The sequence below is a fragment of the Lissotriton helveticus genome, chromosome 2_1 (assembly GCF_964261635.1).
Source record: "Lissotriton helveticus chromosome 2_1, aLisHel1.1, whole genome shotgun sequence".
Classification (NCBI taxonomy): Eukaryota; Metazoa; Chordata; class Amphibia; order Caudata; family Salamandridae; genus Lissotriton; species Lissotriton helveticus.
Window position 1 is genome coordinate 601,846,479 of NC_136059.1, and position 20,662 is coordinate 601,867,140.

At 46.8% G+C, this 20,662-nt stretch overlaps 1 protein-coding gene across 4 annotated transcripts in view; it reads left to right on the forward strand.

The window, feature by feature from the left end:
- Nucleotides 1-20,662, forward strand: part of RAD17 (RAD17 checkpoint clamp loader component) — a 564,733-nt gene that overhangs the window by 191,542 nt on the left and 352,529 nt on the right. For all 4 annotated transcript variants that reach the window (XM_078675299.1, XM_078675297.1, XM_078675300.1 and 1 more), the window contains exons 2-4: nucleotides 9,193-9,293; nucleotides 9,809-10,078; nucleotides 15,506-15,583. In XM_078675299.1, the coding sequence (XP_078531425.1) occupies nucleotides 9,252-9,293; nucleotides 9,809-10,078; nucleotides 15,506-15,583 (390 nt within the window). In that variant the 5' untranslated portion in view covers nucleotides 9,193-9,251. The remainder of the gene's footprint in view (nucleotides 1-9,192; nucleotides 9,294-9,808; nucleotides 10,079-15,505; nucleotides 15,584-20,662) is intronic.

Genomic DNA, 20,662 nt, shown 5'->3' on the forward strand with positions numbered 1-20,662 from the left:
AGCCACTGATCATGCAGAGATGGTCGATGGGATTTCGCTCGGCACCCTGGCGGTGCCCTACGCAGGCTGAGTAGCTATCCTCTGCAGCCATGTTCACCACACTCCACTCCCTGGCAGGTGGCAGCTTGCAGCCTCTCATGTGTGTTTGTATGTGGGTCCACAGCGCCCCACCAGGCCCGCAATCCGGGAAAGCAGGACGGAAGGCTCCAATGCGGCGCGAACAGTCGCACCCTCCCTCCACCAGAGTGGGTCTCACAGCCCCGAGGGAGTGCACAGGGACGGCTCCAGTCATCTCCGGCACTTCTGTGCACAGCCGGGGTCACAAGGCGCGTCCATCACACCGCGCATCGTAACATCTGCAGGGGCCCCCACGTCTCTCCGGGGAGTCCCTTCCGCTCCGAGGAAATGTCTCTTGGAGCCGACATATCTGGCAATTGAGAACGGCTGTCGGCCTGTGATGAATCGAAGCAGTCTTGTAAGGTAGGCCTAAACGTCCATGCAGGCCCATACACGGCATCACGAAGGAGGGTCGTGTTGGCACAGGACGGGTATAAGATTCACTCTATATCTGCTTCGGGGTAACAAGGACAACAGGATACTTAGTGTGGCGTAGCGTAGCTCTCTAACACAAGTTGCTATGATCGCCATCTTGCCCACGCTCTTATTTTCAAGCAACTTAACACTATTGACTCATCTGACATGGGGCAGGGACGTCGTAGAATCAGTTTAGTAGGGCACAAGAGAGCCTGGCTGCAAGATGGCCGCCAATATGTGAGGCTCTGTGGCCCTGACGAGCCGATCTGACTTTTATCCGCTTCATAGGATGGCATCGGTGGCCGTCGGCTGATGGGAAGGGCTCCGTAGCAGCTACAGTATGCAGGGAGCCCTTTCGAGTGCCTGAGCAATGGAAACATACTCCCCGCGAACTGCGCCAGTGGCTGCAGCCTGGCGCCTTCAATGATGCGGCCTGCTTGAACCAAAGAGAACTGTGAGACTCTGCTTATGGAAGGCAGGGGAACAGCGGAATCAACACTGTTAGCTGTAAGGAAGAGTGCAGCTCGGCGGTGAAGAAAGCCCGGCGAGAGACGGAGGAGACCGCCGGAGCCGAGATGGAAAAAAGATTGGGCATTTCGAAAGCTGCGACCAGCACAGACAACTGCGGCAAGAGCCTGGACTGGAGGTACTGTGGCCAAGAAGACCAGAGATGAGGGATACACGCCCGGTGGTGAAAGGTAAGGCCCTGCTCCCTCAAGTGTTGACGTGCAGAATGGGCAGACCCAAGTGAAGTGGACGCTGGGAGCAGAGCGGGAAAGGGGGACCGAAGCAGCGGCTGACCCGGCGGGGGTGAGGACCTCCCAGAGATCTGGTGCGAGGGGGCTTAGAATGGGGCCTACCAGGGGAAAGTAGCTCACACCGGGTCACTAACGAGAGGAGGATGAGCCTTATCTGGTCAGGAGGTAGGAAAAGTGTCCAGGCTATGAAAGTGTAGACTGGGGGACTATGAGGTGCACTAGAAATGACACCCCTCACCACTAGAGACTTGATTAGGAGCAGCGTCAAGAGGCCCCTGGCATATTAACCCCCGAGTCCTGCCGACAGCGCAGGCCTCCGCCTTGAGGTAGGATTGGGGTGACACCGCTGTATTGCCCGAGTTGTACGTGGCATAACCGGATGAGTGGAACTTGCTTAACCCCGACGCGGGGCTGCGGGGAAAGGGTGTCTGAGTGTCCCATCCCCGGAGGCGAATGGAGCAGAAGTAACCAGTGAAATGCTGTTATCCAGAACTCCTAAACCTGATCTCGCTGGGCACTTGACAGTAACGGAATACTAGGACCTTGGCCCGAGGTCTCCCAAAGGGCTTGATCAGGCCACTCCAAGCATCCTCCGTAAGTGGGTAGGTCACCGACTTGGCTCAGTTGCCAGATATGCTGGACAGGCCTCCGAACTTGGTGAATTCTCTTATCAGAGGATTTAAGTTAACAGCGGGATTCTTAACATATAAAGGTACATCGTCAGCATACATCAATACAAGCACCACCTGGGGAGAGAAGGCCAGGCCTCTGTGTGCATGGTGCTGTCAGAGCTGCGTTGCCAGGGGCTCCATGGCCACAACAAAGAGTATGGGGGAGAGCGGGTATCCCTGTCTGGTTCCCCGTAATATTGAAAATGAGGGTGAGATCACCTCATTAACCCTGAGGTGCATCGTGGGTCTAGCATAAAGAAGGCCAATTAGCTGGACAAATTTAGGGCTAAACCCAGGCGGGACAGCAGTGCAAAAAGATACAGCTATTCAAGCGAATCAAAAGCCTTGGTGGCATCGAGAAAGATTGCAGATGCCACAAGCGAGGGGTCCAACTCCTGAAGTATGGCAAAAAAGGTACGCAAATGATGCATGGTGGCTCTACCCGGCACAAATCCAGATTGAACTGGCTAGAGATAGCAGAGGAAGGAGTCGCGAGACAATCAACTTGACTAGAATGTTATTGTCTACGTTGATCATGGACCGAGAACTATAAGAATCGCAATGCTGTGAGTCTTTATCAGGCTTCAGGATCGCTATGATAAGTGCCTGCAAGTGACGGAGGAAGTTCACCCCTCTCCAGTGATTCGCTATACATATTGATAAGATGGCGAGATAAGAACGCAGGATTCTCCTTATAAAATGCAGCCGATAGGCCGTCTAGACCCTGGGTCTTGTCCCCAAGAAGGACACTGACATTGCTTCCTGATCTGCTGACTGACCCATTGCCCGCTCATTGTCCTCTATTTGGAGTTCAGTAATAGAATTGTTAGCCCATGGCCTTCTAAGCAAGCCTGCCAGGGATTTATCCACACTCTCTCCCTCCCCATATGTTCTAGCTCAGGTCTCCTTACCAAGATAGTGTGCCTCCCTTGCCACAGCCTCCCCGTAGCCCTAAATTTTAACACGTATAAGACTCAGCACTTGCACACTACGGGTATCGAAGTACTCGCGCTCAAGTCCTCTGATCTCCGTTTCCATTTTCCTCGAGTCCCCTCTGAGCCCCTTCAACTTGGCTCTGTCCCTTCCTCCTTTAAAACCGCAATAGTCCTCCCTATTATCAAAAAACCGGGATTGGATCCCTCTTCTCCCCCTAATTTTAGGCCCATTTCCCTTCTCCCTTACCTCGGAAAGATTTTGGAAAGACATGTCACCTCTTGTCTGTCCTCCCATATCGAGGAACACTGCCTCTTAGCTTCCCATCAGGCGGGTTTCCGCCCGGCCATTCCACAGAGGGTGTTGTCACCGCCGTTATGGATGAGCTCAAGGGCAAGGCTGACCTCGGCCTCCCCCAGGCGTTGGTGCTCCTCGACCTGTCGGCTGCGTTTGACACGGTCGACCACGCCATTCTCATCGACCGTGTCAGCGCGGCCGGCATTAGAGGTGTTGCACTCTCTTGGATAGCATCCTTCCTCCAGGGCAGAACCCAGGCAGTCCATCTCGCAGGATTCTCCGCTCCTCCCCGCCCTCTTGTGTGTGGAGTTCCCCAAGGTTCCTCTCTTTCCCCTCTTCTCTTTAATCTTTACATCTACCCTCTTATTCTTTCTCTTCAGGAGCTGGGGGTCTCCGTGTACAATTACGCGGATGACCTTCAGCTCATCTTTGACCTGTCCACTCCTGTCTCTCCCTCTTTTCTTAGCTCAACCCTAGTTTTTATTTCGGACTGGATGATCACGAACCATCTCAAGTTGAATCCGGACAAGACGGAGCTTGTCCTCACGGGTGGTCCCACCAATCCTTGGTCCCCTTCCTACTGGCCCCCTTCCTTTGGCCCCTCCCCCGCCCGAGTTCCCTCTGTTCGCACCTTGGGCATCAAGGTCAGTAATGACCTTTCCATGCACGCCCAAGTTAGCTCCGTTGTTTCATCCTGTTTCTTGTCCCTCCGTCTCATCCGAAAAATTTCCCGCTTCTTTTCCACCACTGCCCTTAAATCGATCATCATGGCTCTCATCACCTCTCGTCTTGATTACGGGAATTGCCTTTATGTTGGCATCCCGGCCTTCGAATCACGACGGCTACAGGCAATCCAAAATCAAGCAGCTCGTCTCATTTTTCATCTCCCCAAATTTTCTCACATCACGCCTGTCCTTAAGTCCCTCCACTGGCTCCCGGTGCACTTCCGCTCCTTCTCTAAACTAGCCTGCTTAGCCTTCCTGGCTTACACCCACTCTGCTCCTCTCTTTATTGCTTCCTTAGTCACTCCCTATACCCCGACTCGCACCCTTCGTTCCTCTTCTCATCTTCTCCTCCAAGTACCCCGTTTCCGCAAATCCCGAACCGGTGGTACCCGCTTCTCGGTTCTGGCCCCCCAGTTCTGGAACAGCCTTCCGTTGTCCATTCGGTCAATTCCCATCTATTCCTCCTTTCGCAAAGCCTTAAAAACTCTTCTTTTCTCCCAGGCCTTCCCAGTTTAGTCCCTTGGCAGCACTGTAGAATCCGACACAACCCCCCCCCCCCCCCCCCCACAGCGCCAGGAAGCCGCTTGGCCGCAGTGCGCTTTCAGCAAGCATCTTTTCATTCATTCTTTTCATTCATTCAACGCTCCTGCCTGTTTGGCTATGCATTCACCCCTTATTACTGATTTAAACGCCTACCATAAAACTTAGTAGGAACCAACCATGCCAATGTTCTGCTCGAAATGTTCCACTATTGCTGCATGAATAGCCTCACGGAAAACCTGATCGCTCAGGGCTCCAGGAGGCAGTCTCCACATGAACATTCTACCAGGGCCCTCCGGCACGCTAAGCTCCAACAGAACTGGTGAGTGGTCTGCTAGAGTTCTGCAGAGGTGGGTTGCAGAAGTCACCCATGGCTCCACATCACAGGAGACCAACCAGTAGCCTATCCCTGACCAGGAAGAGAATGCAGTGGACACGCAGGTGCCCTCCTGACTCTCCGTATGTCTACCCTGCATACGTCCGTCAATTCATTATCTGCTATGATGGAATGAAGTTGGGCTGCTGCCCTGGGGTGTGGTCGACAGGAGTCTCCCGACCGATCACGCTGGGGGTCCGGAATTACATTAAAATCCCCTCCCCACAAAACTGCGCCAGTTTCCAAAGAATCCGCCAGCCTCCAAATGTAAGCTAAAAAAGTATGGATCGTCCACATTTTGATAATACACTAACACAAGCCTGATTTGATATCCTCCAAGCGTGCCAGCTAGCATTATGCATCTACAGTGGCGGCTCCCCCGCTAAGGCAAAGTAGCATCGTCTCACTGCTTTTAAGCAGTGACTCTACGGGAAAAATAACATAACTCAAAGTTATTATCATTTTATTTTTTCCTTGTTTCGGCAGCTTTACGGAAGGGACGGACGGGGCTGCTCTGCTGACTGAGGCGGACAGGGGTGGGAGTGGTTTGCATTCCCTAAAGTGTGCGTGAATGTTTGGCCCGCCCCCTGGCTATGTGCTTCCCACCTATCCAACCTGCTGGCAAGTGCACCAACGCTTTCCGTCAAATGTAGCTCTTGCAGTAGACCGATGTCAACTCCATGCCAACCCAGACAAGCCACAAGCTTTTCGTTTATCATTCATACCACGTATGTTCCATGTAACCTTCATTAGCAACATTGAGATAGCGACTCAATCTACCTAGCCAATGATCTCAAATGATGGTAAGTCCCGAGAGGTCCCCCCTGTGCCTCAATGCTATAATGACCCTCCAGAGACAAGACAGAAGAAAGAAGAGAAGGAGAAAGAACTAGAGACAGACAAATCAATTCAAAGCTTCCCCTCCACACCCACCCCTCACCCACTCCTGTCCCCAATCGGGCAGGAAAAATACCCCACACACCCAACTGCAGCCTCCTAGGGCTAACTGTGTAGAATTTGAGGGGAATCATCCCTAAGGGGGAACACTAGTGGCCCAGTAGACCTAGCACCGAATGAGCCGGGCCGGACCAGAAAGACGGCCAGCAGCCACCAGCTGAAAGTAATCAAGGGAAGAGCATCACTGCCACACGTGCATCCATCAGCCAGATGGAGAGCTTCTCGAGCCCCATCCCATTGCCACTGCTCTAGTCGAACTAGATTCCAGCAGTTCTCCCTCACCTAAATTGTCCAGCTAATAAGTCACTATCCCCATTGTCAGCAGCTCCTGGAGGGTCTCAACTAACCCGCTCAAGTTCAATGACAAAGTTAGCCGCAGCCTTAGGATCAGTGAAATCGGAAGTTTTGCCTACATGGAAGTTGTGCAGCTTCGCAGGGTAGAGCAGCGAGTACCTAGCTTCTATTTTTTGGAGCGCTCTTTTCACCAGCAGGAAGCTGTGCCGCTTGCACCGCCATCGTGAAGTTGAGGTAAAACGACACTGCATTACCTTGATATGACTGTGTTTGCTCTGCTCGTGCCACCCTAACCACAGGGTCCCTCTCTCTGTAATTCAAGAGGCGCGCAATAATTGGGCGAGCTGCCGTTCCCCGCGGAGGTCTCGGGCCCATTGATCTGTGCACCTTCTCCACTACACAGAAGCACAATAGGGAGTCCCCAAGCAAAGATTTTCACATGTCCTCAACATAATCTTCCTCTCAATTCATTTTAGTTAATTCTGGAACTCCCAACAATACCAATGTTGTTCCTATGGGCTCTCGCTTCTAGGTCCTTGTTCTTGTTACATAGAAGTTCAAGCACTTTCTCCATAGGGAGCAACTTTTCTTTTGTCGTGTTCCCCTCATCTTTCACCAATAGGTGTACATTGTTCCAATTGGTCCAGCCTTTCAACGTGTTCAGAGACCTTGTCTCTCAGTCAATCAAATCTGTCTGCCAGGGAGACAGTCTTATTATCAATCCAAGTTAGGGACTGTTTGAGGTCTTGGAACATCTCCCTTGTGTCAGGTTCCTGAGAGCTAGCGCAGCTGGCTTCTATCTTCGATGCTCCCCCCTCTGGGGGAGTGTCCGCATCCTTGGACTGTCTGCGTGACTCAAAAGTCAGCTTAGACTGCCTAGCATCTGATTTCCCCATCCGGACCAGGAGAAGATTTGACATTCGCCTGCAGCAGACGTGGCAGTTCTGCCTAGAATTCCCTCTCAGATGGGCGACGAAACCGACCAAATATTTGGGCATATGGCTGAGTAGGGAACCTGATGCTCTCTGAAGGGCGAATTATGATAGCTTGATTGAGCCGCTAGAAGATCAGCTGGCTAAATGTACACATCTGCCGCTGTCTTTAATGGGACGGATAGCCATAGCCAAAATGGTGATATTTCCCCAAGTTCTTTACCTCTTCATAAACCTTCCCCTTCTTCTCACTCGGGGGTTCAGACAAAGACTTTGCTCCTTTTTGGATTCGCTGGTATGGGCAGGAAAACAGCCCAGACTTGCATGGGAAGCCCTTACGCTCCCATTTGAATAGGGAGGAATTGGCATGCTGGGTATGGACTTGTATTATAGCTGCACACATGCACAGTTCTGATTTTTCTGGTTCTTCCCCACGCAGTTCATGTCCCATACAGCGCCAGTGCATGATCACGCTTCCAACGGATACGGGGGTACTGGGATCTTCCGATTTCAAAGCGTACTGTATAGCTGGACAACTGCAGTGGTTATCATACTGGCCCGTTGGCCATAATTTATTGGAACTAAATCTAACTGTAGTACAATAGAAAAATGGCCTTCTTCACCGGTTTTTGTGTCCGGCTGACCAATTTCTAACCACTCATACACTGCCTTTATGTATTGTGATTTAGTACTGGAAGATAGCACTAAGCTGTTCCTCAGTTTGAGTGCCTAACTTTCCCAATATACTGCCTAGCCTCCATACCGCCTCGGGTATACTAACGAGTAGGAGGCTTCTACCCAGGGCACACGAAGAAGTCACCACAGTGAGTGACCTATATGCGGAAAACGCTCTCATGACTCACAAAGATTTTACACAAACACAACCTCCCAGATACCTTTTCCTAACGCATGCCAGTCTCCTACGGTACATGTGTCCACTTTGGGCACCTGACGATCATTAACCACAGACATATGAATTAGAGCGATGCACACGATGGGACATTGTCAACACTCAGGCGGCACTGCTGTCTGAATGTTTGTCCCAGATCCCGTCACTCCCTACGGAGGCAGGGAGGAGCACAAGCAGAACCAGATCCCCTCTGCCACATCCGATGTTAGTCTCAATGTTCCAAAGGGTACAGATAGCAGTCCCCCTCACTCCCTGTTCAATAACCTCAGGGGCCAGGCAGGCTCAATCGCCGCTCCTGCAACCTCACTCACAAAGGCAGAAGACCTCCCATTCACGTGGCGGTCTCCCAAGCCTCAGGTCCCCTGCGGCACAGACATGTTTCACTCCGCACTCACTTTCCCACCTGTCTGTTGTTCCACCAACCTCCACTTTCCGCGCTGTTATTCCTCATCGTGGCTGCGCCAGTTCAGTATGAGGCCTCCTCTCAGCTGTTATTCCTCATCGTGGCTGCGGCAGTTCAGTATGAGGCCTCCTCTCAGCGGCCTCCGCGTGGCCCGGCGATCCTCCACAGCCACGCAGAGCCAGCAGCCTCTGTCCCGTCAAGCCCCATCTCCCCAGCACGGCTGCCAGGGGAGGGCCCCGAGCTCTCTCCTCAGTGGGTCCCATCTCCTGCAGCTACGCTGAGCCGGCGAGTGGCGCCCGAGCTTCCCCAGGTGAGCGAGCGTGCGGCTGGCCAGAGCTCACAAGTATCCAATCACGGGTCCCCAAGATCAAACGCAGACCCAGGCCCCCAGCTTCTCCACCCAAAGGACTCCAACCACACAGCCAAGAAGAAGAGGATGGGTGATACTGGCTCATATAAATGACAGATTTAGACCGCAGCTGACAGAGCCCCTCTTAAGTGCGGCCGTCTTCCGGCCAGGCTCTCTGTAGCCCCCACCCCCACCAAAGATAGGTAAAGGCTATTGGTTCCTGAAATACCATTCCTTTTGGGTTTGTTTCTCTTTGGCATTGAGACTGCATTGACTTCATCCATGGTACCAATAAAGTGTAATGGTATTATTCTGAAAAGGACTAATGCAGTTCGACTGCCTATTTGTGGAATCCTTCCTTTTGGTGCGAAAACAGAATAGTTTGCAACTGCCTTCTGTGGGATGTAGGTATTTTTGCTATAGAGTGTTATCTTGATATTTTCTGTTTCTTATTCTGTTTTTATGTGGGTAAATGTATTTTAATATTTTGTTTTTATTTGATTGTTTTTTTAGTTCCATTCCTTTCATGTGTTCATGTGGCATGGTGCGGATGGGAATTCTTCAAGCTGATAATGTCAAAAACTTCTTACAGCAGAAAGTTAGTGTCTGCTAAGGTCAGTAATCTGGATTCATGTGTCTTGTCTAATAAACGTTTATTATCTTTTCCTTCTTAACACAATTCAAATATAGTAATGTACAAGTGATTCATAGAACATACATCAAACCCACAAGAATAGAATATTTTATACTGCTTTTTCAGTTTAGATTAGTGTGTTGTGCCATCTAGTGGAGTTTCTTTATCTCATTCTTTACTATTGCATTTAGTTTTGATCTTAAAATATACAGAAGCACATAGCAGTTACGTTCCTTGCATACAACTCACATTATTAAATATACACTGGAGGCAGATTAGGATTACCGGCTTTTATTTTGCACCTAGTGGTTCTGAATTGCAGCGGGTAAGTACCTTGTGGCTACAACAAGGTCCGCACTTATCGTTTCTGATCAAATTAAGTCTTTAAATTTGTCATGCTTATGACTAATCTTAAATATGCATTTGCCAATACCCTTTTATTTTATCATTCCTATGTTTGTAAACTATACTCCTTTCTTTTTGTGTCTAATACAGATCACAGACTGGGTAGAACCATCATTTGAAGACTTATTTGGAAACTCAGTCCTCACATCGGCTCCTCCAGGATCCAATCCATCTGAAGGGATAAAGAGACACCATAAGAGTAAAGACAAGCCCTCTTTACACACCAGCTTCCAGAGCAAGTCATTGCACAGAAAGAGAGCAAAGCCCTTCTCTATCGAACGAATTTGTGATCAGTCTAAACAACCGGCAGGCGAGTCTTGCAATGATCCATGGATTGATAAATACAAGCCCGAATCACAGGTTTGTAAGGTTAAATCTGAATTCACTTTCCGTAACAGAAAACATGGCATGTGTTCATGGAGAAAGAACCTTTAAAAGTCTTCCCCTTCACAGCTTGCAAGCCTATCTACTGTGCATTGTTTTTTGCAAATCATGTATTTAATTTAGTCCAATTTTTATCAAAGATGGGTTATCTGTGCTTTATTTAAGGATGCCTGCCATATTTTCCTATATGCAACAGCCATATAAATTTCGGCAGCAATGCAGAGTTACATATGCAAGTTTATATTTTTGCCCAAAGCACCCATCTAAGGGTAAGCATATTTGTGGGCATACAACATGTTTTGTATGTTCCCAGCCATATCTTTGTCTTGAAATATGGTGCTAAATGGAACTGTATCAGGTTCTTGCTTGGCAAAGTTTGCTCTTTTGTTGATTCTCATTTTAAAGAAGATGCACATATTTATTTAAATCGTTTTTTTTCTAAAGTCAAATTGGGGGTCAAGGTTTAGGAGTAGTGCAGCTTGCTAAACTCTGTTATGCCTACTTTTCTGTGGAGCTGTGGCACTGCTCCGTTTTCAGTGTCCAGTTGCACCACCCAGGTTGAGTGACTGGTCTGGGAGGCGATACCAAAGGGGTTGATTGATGGAGCTTTTGAACAAATCAAACACTCACCCCCAGTCAACTGATCTGGGTTTAATCCATCACCATTCTTTAGTTCACTCAGCCACCCCAGTTCAGACATGGCTATATGCAAATCAGTCTGACCCTGTGCCTCATGGGAACAGTCCAGCCCGAACTGCCAAGCCATGTCTTCCCTGGACCGGAAACAAGCATCCTGGGACCGGTTTCGGATTCATAATCCTCATCAGCCAGGCTATCTTGAATCCAGTGGCCAAGTGAACAAGGGACTCACGTCTGAGCATACCCTGCCACACTTAGGGCGAACAAAGCGATACAAAAGGGGATGATGGACGGAACGTTTGAACAAATCAAACACTCACCCCCAGTCAACTGATCTGGGTTTATTCCATCACCATTCTTTAGTTCACTCAGCCACCCCAGTTCAGACATGGCTATATGCAAATCAGTCTGACCCTGTGCCTCATGGGAACAGTCCAGCCCGAACTGCCAAGCCATGTCTTCCCTGGACCGGAAACAAGCATCCTGGGACCGGTTTCGGATTCATAATCCTCATCAGCCAGGCTATCTTGAATCCAGTGGCCAAGTGAGCAAGGGACTTACGTCATTTATGAGGGTACATTGAAAAACAAACCTATTTGTTTTATGAAAATTGGAGGTGTTGGTATTCATATGGTTGTTGATTTTGGATCCTCATATACTATTGTAAACAAGAAGATTTGGTCTGGGAGGCAGCAGCTGCCTGGTGAATGGCTTCTTAGGATCGGCTGACGACTGATGGAGAGCATCTAACTAGTGTGGAGTAAGCCTGTGGCCCATACCGATATTACCCAGGGATCCCATTGAGAGCCAAACTGGTGATTTCCAGAGTCTCCTTTTTTATCCGGTGCTGGAGGAGTCCCTCTGGGTCCATGTGCAGGTCCTGAGGAATGCTATGGAGATTTGCTTGTAAAAGCCTTTCATTCTTCCTTGTTCCAGTCCATATCCAAATACAATGCAACGCAAATACGGTAAACAGCAAGCTAGTAAAGAGAAATTGAACTTTTTTGCCTAGGCCTCTGACAGCCAAAGACTCCAAAAGCAAAGTGGGAAACCAGTTTAGCTGGGATGACTTTAATACAGGGAGAAACACTATTAATGGCTACTTCAGGTAACTGCAGAGTAGTACAAAATGATTATATCTAAATTGTCAACCAAGCTGGGGCTGCTAGAAAAATTCAGAAGCTGTCAGGGCAAAAATGAAAGCGAGGCGGGAGACTTAAGAGAGTTTTTATGACAGACAAAGTGTTAAGAAACAATGACTATGAAGTCTGAAGAGCTCAAATGTTTGAAGACTATAAAACCCAAAGAGCTCGAAAGTTTGAAAAATATACTGACTTCTCGGTCGCCCATCTTGAGTCTAACCAATCGCTTGCACTGTGCCACATGTTCCCTTAGACCACCTCTTTACAAATCTGTTCTTTGGATTAGCGTCCCATTACCAATATTCCCACTCTCGCCAAATTATTGGAAAAATGCGCTCAACTACAACTGACTAAACACATTGATCTGTTTGATCTCCTTAACCTTCATCAATCAGGCTTCCGAGCAGGTCACAACACTGAAACTGCTATGACTCACATAATCGACGACGCCCTTCAAATCCTAGATCAAGGGGATACCTGCCTCCTCATCCTTCTTGATCTCTCTTCAGCGTTCGACACTGTTAAACATGAGAAATTACTCGATCTGTTGAACACAAGAATGGGTCTTTCCGGGACTGTTCTCAAGTGGTTCATCTCCTTTGTACACAACAGGTCACAGAAATTCAAGAGCAACAACCTGATGTCCTCTCCAATACCTGTTTCGTTAGGTGTCCCCCAAGGATCCTCCCTTTCACCAACATTGTTCAACTTAGTTATGGAACCTCTCACCACCTTGCTTCAAGCATCCAATGTACTTTTTCACATGTACGCAGATGACACTCAACTATATCTCAAATTACAATCTCTCAATGACATCGTACTCCTGAACTCTACGATCAGAAGCACCCAATCCTGGCTTGCTGATAATCATCTCAAACTCAATGCTCTGAAAACAGAATTCCTGCTGATCTCACCTCCAGCTAAGATCTCTACCACTCAAACCTGGCTTAAACAGCTAACTGCACTCAATGTCCAACCCACCATAGTGGATTCAGCGAAATCCCTAGGCATAACTCTTGACTCCAATCTCAACATGCAGCACCATATCAGCAAGGTTACTAAGGGAGCGAACTTCCAAATCAATACCCTAAGGAAACTTAAACCCTTCCTACCAGCCAAAGACTTCCAAACTGCAGTACAAGCACTGGTCATCCCGCGAATTGAATACGGCAGCACCGCCCTCTGCGGTCTCCCGTTAACCACTACTGCACCCCTAAGAGCCTCTCTAAACGCTGCAGCGAGACTCATCACTGGATCAAAAAAGCACTCTCATATCTCCCCTGACCTGAAATCACTAGACTGGCTGCCTTTTGAAGCCAGAATACATCTGAAAATCGCCTGCATGACACACAAGGCTCTACACCTGAGCTCTCCTGGATACCTCACTCAGAAGCTGTCAATCTCTGGCGGCTCTAGAAACACCAGAGGCACAAACAATCTTCTGCTAAAACCTCGAAGATTCCGGAAGGAAAAAACTTATAAACGCTCTTTCTCAGGAATGGCACCCAGGATCTGGAACTCACTCCCTCCTGAAACTAGGCTCATCTCCTCCACTACACTTTTTAAGAAAGAAGTGAAAGCTATTTTTATGGCCAAATACACCTGACCTATGAGCATGGATCTATAAAGACTCTACACCGACCTGTATTATTATGTTCGAACTCTATGACTATGTATTTCACCTGTATTATTGACGCTACTGACCAGCTATGCACACTTTTAACTGTTATATTTTTATTATTGATTTGCTGTACTAATTTGCTCCCTCACGTACCTACCCCTCCCACTTATTATGTTTAAATTCACTCGCTTGTTGGTATTCCCGGCTTTGTAAAGCGCTCTGATATCTGCAAAGATCTTGTTCGCGCTATATAAAACTTTCAAAATAAATAAAATAAATAAATAAATAGTGTGGATACAAACTAAGATATACAAATTACGAATATATATATATTTCTTAAGGAATCATGCTTGACTGTTGCCTCTTCTGAAACAAAGACAGATGTGAATATTGTGTTTTGATCATAAGACAAGTCTAGATTCCAAGCAATAGATGTTTATAAAATATATACATAGGAGTGAGTTTCTCAAGCCCTCCGTGAACCACAGATCTCTTCCAAATGAACCATTGTTCTTGGTATTAAATTGTATAACTGGGCAGATCAAAGCAATGGGAAATGGTTGCCGAATTGGCTATAAGAAAGAGGGACCTGCAAGGTAATGGGGGGCAGCAATCCACATTTTCCTGCACCGGAGCCATTTATCTTTAGTGAGAAAATAGGATCTGTAATCCATCATAAAAGTGTTAATCACCCAGGGCATGCATGTTCTCCAACGGATGTCAGATGAGGATATCTGAAGGTTTGATGAGCATCAGGGAATGCAACAGAGGGGATTCTGCCTGACCTGAACTCACCCATTTCATATGGATATTTTTCTTTATAAAGTGTTAAATCGTCCTGGCCTTTCTGATTCTGTATTCCCACATGAGCGTGGAAGTGATACATTTAGGATGTATGACAGCTGTGTTCTTTTGTTGTTTATTTATTCCACGCTTGATTTGTGAGACTGTTAAAAACGATATTTTGGTCTTTCTTCACCTCCACCCTGGACTGTCTTTTTCTACACCCAAAATAAACTCCAGATGCTGGAGTTTTACATAATGATTATGGTAGTTGTGATGTTTAAAGAACTGACCTGCTGCACAAAAGCACGTCATCATTGAATGTACCAACATTTAAATGCTTCTTTTGCAGGCACAGTGCACTATTGATGTATATTTGGTGGCTTTAGTGTAGCAACAATGGTGGCAGGTGCTGCCATCTGGGCGTGCCTATCTTTTTAAACCTCCTGCCCTTCCTTCTTGCTGCTTGGTTGTTGATCCTCCACTAAGCTTCTCTGAAACCTGGTTATCATGGGACGATCTGATGCAGAGACGGATTTGTGGCAATTCTGTTTGACCCTACATTTATTGCTACATTCATACATACCTTTGTGTTGAATAAAAGATTTAAAACAAGAGTTACAAACTTGTCTCTAACTTGTATTGTATATGCATTGTTGATGTATTTTGTATTAAGAGGTGATAGGACTCTGTCCGTAAGTACAGTCGATATATTGGGTTGTACAGAAAAACCCAGATGGAAGCATATTGTTTCAGGCAACTTAAATCTGGACATGGTGATGAGGGTAGTCTCTTTTGGCCAAAATGTGAATAAGGTGGTTAGCATTTGTTTTCTTAAATAAGTGATTTAATTCAATGAAATCACCCTACTAGCCCATAAACCACTTAGAGTCAGATGTTGAGTAATGCCTTGTCTTTATATCTTGCATAAATATTTAGAATGCACTGTTGGTATTCATGTTTTTAATGCCGTATTTCATTTCAAGATCTTTTATGTGCATTTGGTTGGTTTCCGTTCTTCTCTGTTTAATAATACAAATAAAAAAAATACTTCAGATGTTATGCCTTATTCGGTAGTGAAGCTGTTGGACATTTTCACATACTCTTGAATGTCCTGATTTAATAAGGACAAGGTGCTACCAATTCAAAGAAAGTTTTCGGGAATGACTCGGATCTGAGTAAACTGTATCATTAATCGATGACTCTTTGTAATGACAGGCTGAACTTGCTGTACACAAGAAGAAAATTGAGGAGGTGGAAAGATGGTTAAAAGGTCACATTGCAGAAAAGAAGCAGGTATGCTTTACAGTAATTGTAATGTGAAGTCATTTAGTGAAACGACTGATGAAAATAAAAATGGAATGTTATTACAGTGGGTTTAAATAAAGGAATTTACCGAACCTTGAAGTGATGATAGGATTGAAAATCCTTATTTAAGAAGTATGGCATTATATCAGTTTTAATGTGGGCAGGATGCATATACATACTCAAATGCCCCTACTTTCTGGGGCTGTGATACATTTTCAGTTAGTTGTACTATAAATTATGGAATTTTACATCAGTGTTCCATATCAACTGTCAGTGAAGGGTGGGCTTTTTATGTATGTCACTTATTAGGTTTTGGCCTTTCTCCGTTTCGTTTTAGGCTTCCTATTTTGTGTTCACTTTTTAAACATGCGCATTGCACACATACATTTTTAATTTAAGGCTTGCTATCAAAAGTATGATGTGAGTTTGCAAGACACCTAAGAGATCCTGGCATGTTATGCTAAGGTTTCTCTCCTTACACAACACAGATAGCGGAAAATACTGCTTTTTGAAGCGTGGACAGAGTGGGCTGCGAATACTCAGACCAATAGCAGGTACACAGAGGCACCCTCCAAGGCTACCTGCTGTCTCCTCTGTTGTTTGTACTCGCCATGGAGTTGCTGGCACGCAGACTGCATATGCAGGGGGAGAGTCATGGGCTATGGATAGCCGGCAGTACACATGCGGTTTCCCTTTATGCGAGTGACTATGCATGATGTAGACTCCAAATTAACACCCACACTGCAACTATTGGACTCTTGGACCACTGTCTGGACTGCCAATTAATGTGTCGGGAGAATGTGTCTCACTGTCTGACCAATGCTCGACCCTGATGGTGGACACTACATCATATGTTGTCCCCGTGACTATACATACTTTCCAGTTCCTAGGCGTTCAGGACTACCGGGATTCAGGGGATATTTGTGAGGGTTACTAATACTATCCCGCAAAGTGTTTACCGTTTTGAACAGCTGTCTATCCGAGCTGATGTGCGGTGGCACTGGGCAGACAGTGTTCACCAATGGCTGCGGGCGGTCTGGGAGGGCCAGACTAAGAATTATACTACCTGCGTGCCAACGACAATGGCTCATGACGTGGATATCCCCTGAGGCATCCAGAGACGACCAACCTCTGCTCCGAAAGACAAGGGAGGGCATGCTAACGGATATATTGGGGCAGACCCCTGGGGTCTAGAAGTTACCACTCTTGATGACAGTTGGACGTTATTGCTGGATGCGCTACTGGCGATGCAGGTGCGCTGCAATGGAATACTCGCTGGACCTTCCCCGTGCCGGTCTTTGCCAGGGTCGAGCGGATGACACATTGATCCCAATTGACCAGACCTCCGTAGTTGACCTGGGTCTGCTGTTTACGGAAGTGACAGCCCTTTCGTTCGAGGTGCTCCGAAAGATGTATGCTATCCTACTGGACAGTTTGTGGCACAAGCAGCACTTAGAAAGGCCATAGATAGATGAGACATGGGGAGGACCAAGTAAGGAGCTGGATAGGTAGACCAAGCACTACAGGTTCTGTTAACATGCAGTACCACACACCACTGGATCACTTGTATATACAAGGCTCTGATTCAGGAGATGTGTGGAAGAACCCTCAGCCACTTACGGGAGCGTTAGAGCATGGACCTTCAGATTGCACTAACGGAGACAGACTGAAGCAAAGTCCTGAGCTACATTCCGAGAGTCTTGAGAAATGCACTGGTGAAGCTGTTGCAGTTTAACTATGTCCACTGCACGTACCTCACCCCGTTACGCCTTCATCGGATGTTCGGCACAGTGCCACACAAATGCACCAGAGGACTTTTACCACATGGCAATGTGAGTTATTGTAACTGTTCTGGGCCGCAGTGCGCACATTTATCACATGCGACAAGGGCTGACAACACAACAGCAAACCTAAAACATGCAGCTGCTCGGCCTGACGCCCCGCCCTAAGACAGATCAGAAGAGAAACAGACTCCTAGCATTGGCAAGATGTGCAATAGCTGTACACTAGAGTGAGAGTTTGGTGCCGCTGCTTGCAGCTTGGTAGAGTGGTTGTGCGCCACTGGGTGAAAACGGAGGATGATGTGCTGCGGCTGCCACGCTGGCTGTCTAGACGAGCTGCCTACGTGATGGATTGGGACTCGATACTATTTGCATTAGAATCTGACCCAGATGAGCGACCGCCCTCAAGCAGTGGAGAAGAGAAGGGCTGTTCGAATGATCGGCACACAGGGTTTGGAGCAGACAGATCGGTCTAGCACTCTCCACAGAAAGAAGAAGAAGAAGAAGAAGAAGAAGAAGTTTATTGCACAGTTAATTAAAACCAATGCGATACAGTACACAATAGCAAAATTAAAATACTCCTAAAACCATGCGTTTAAGATCAATTCAACACTATATTGCGATAAACATAAACAGTTCAGCATACAAAATGATGTTCTTTGCTGGCCGCCCACATTAGGCCTTTTATACTTCTCATCCATTCTGTAGCCTGTTAGACTATTCATGTTTTTCCACAATTTTCATTAAAGTTTACAGGTGATTCGTAAATTAAATCATGTGTCCTGTTTGTAGATTATTCATTGATCAGTTTTTAGTAGTTTTTTTTCCACTACTTTAAAAAATTTCACAAAACTGCAGCTCAGCTGAGGGTCCTGTGCTGAAAAGCAGGTTAGCACTGCACTCCTTCGTGTGCGTACCCCCTGTAAAATAAAATGGCGTTTCAGCAGGAGCTTTCTTTCTTCTTGCAATTCTTCACACGTGCATAGCAGGTGCATCATGTCTTCAGCCCCAATGCCACATAGCCTGCATAATGTTCCTGATTTCGATCTCAGCCAGTGAGGGAGGTGTAGGATACATGGTAGCAGGCCCAGACTATATCTTAAAAAGGACAATTTGTTTTTTTTTGTATAACCTAGACCAAGATAAGGCTGGGAGGCTTGTATCAGGTATGTATTTAATACCATCCATGCGTGAGATCTTTTTGATAGGGTGGCTTTATCCTGGACCCATGACTGAAGCTTGATCGATTTCTTCACCAGTTTGTTCATTGATTTGTGATCTGCCGGGGACGCCCAGAGTTCTGCCAGCCCGGTGCTCACTATGCTCTTTGCCAAATATTTTGCTGCTGGTGAGTTTTGGGTCTGCTCTAGTTCTTTCCATAAGTATTCGTTTAATGTTCCTTCAGTCGTTTTTCTTACTTTGTTCCATGAGCAGATATATGCCCCTTGTCGTGCCAAAACCTGTGACCGAATACCAAACTCCAATCTGATCTGTGCTGGGGAGGATCGCTTTGGGAGGCCGAAGATGATTCTGTATGCCGTCACGATTGTACTGTCAAGTGTTACGGCGTCTCTGCCTCGGTGGGCCTCACTCCCATAAGTTAGTGTTGGTAGTAATTTTGCACGTATGACATGTAGTAGAGGGGTCAGAGAAGGGCCAGAGAGGTTGTTGTTTAGTGTTTTTAAGGCGATTGCCATAGCGAGGCCTTTACCTCTTATGCTGGCCCTTTGTTCACTGAATTGGCCACCCCTGTCAATCTTCACACCTAGATATTTATACGACGAGGTGTCTTTGATGCGGGTGTTATTCCAGAACCACGAGAAGCTTTTCTTATGTTTGTTCCTGCTGATTGTCATTGTTTGCGTCTTCTCGAGGTTTGCTGTTAGATCATTTAGCTCGGAGTATCTCTGGGTTGTATTTAAGAGATTTTGAAGCCCTACTCTGGTATGGCTTATTAACACCAGGTCGTCTGCATATAGGAGGCATGGTAGATTTAGGCCTCCTAATTTTGGCGAGTGTGAGTTACAGTTATTTAATAGGGGCACAAGATCCGCCAGGAACAGATTGAACAGTGTGGGTGCCAACACGCAACCCTGCTTAAGGCCATTGTTAGTTTGTATCCGCCTTGAGAGCATTGAGCCGTCCCCCACCTTAATCTGAATCCAAGTGTCTGTATGTAGATTGATTAACGGCTCCAACAACCCTTTTGGGATACCCCAATCCTTGAGTTTTGTCCATAGTAAATTGCGGTTGATGTTGTCAAATGCCGCCTTATAGTCTATGAAGCAGAGGTGCAGGGGCATTTTTTTCATCTCTGCCTTATCTATAAGCATGCTCATAGACAGTATGTTTGTTGTTGTCCCCACAGCTTTAACGAAACCTGTTTGATTGACAGGTATGAGAGACTTCCTCGTGGCCCATGCCTTTAGTTCTTCCAGTATTAGACCTGCAAAATACTTCGCATCATTATCGATTAGGGCAACTAACCGATAATTTTGAGGGAGACCTCTATCCCCTGCTTTATGTATGGGGGCAATAACGGAGCCCTTCCAAGTGTCTGGTAGGATGTTAGTATACCTGATCTCCCGAAAGAGGGGTTCCAATGCCGCTGCCCAATAATCCGTGTCTTGTTTAAAAAGGACGGGCGGAATCCCATTTGGACCCGGCGCACCTTCCCTTCTTCCTTTCTTTATTTGCCGCTTTATTATAGGTTCCAGAGATATATTATCTGCATCCCCTGCCATGTCCTATTTAGTTTGGCACATTTGTAGCCTATTGCCGACATCATGGGCTCGTGCAATGAGAGTTTTGCTCATAATCCGATTGGCCGACAGATCTCGGTTAAAGTGGTTTTCAAGAAACGCTGCCCAAGTTGCTTCTGCAATGTTAGATGTAACCTCCATTTTTGCAGGGTGCGTTAATGAATTTATTTTCTTCCAAAAATTTGCACTATCATTCTTTTTTATGTCCTCATGGAGTGTTGCCCAAAGTTGTTCCTCTTTAGTTCTGTTTGCTTCCCATTTTAGTTTTTTTAGTGAAGCTTTTAGTTTAGAGAGTTGATGCAGCGTCCCTTTGTTGTTCTGGTCCTGCTGTGCTGCTCTCATTAGCTTAGAGATTGAGTATTTCATTTCTTTTACTTTCCCTCTATCTGCTTGGGGAAGGGTGCCCAGGTTATTCGTCCTTGTGCGCATTTTTGGCTTGGTTGCATATTGCCCCAGGATAGTAGTAAACTGCAACCATTTCGCTACTTCATTAATGCCTGTGCGCTCCATATAGTGTTTTTTTG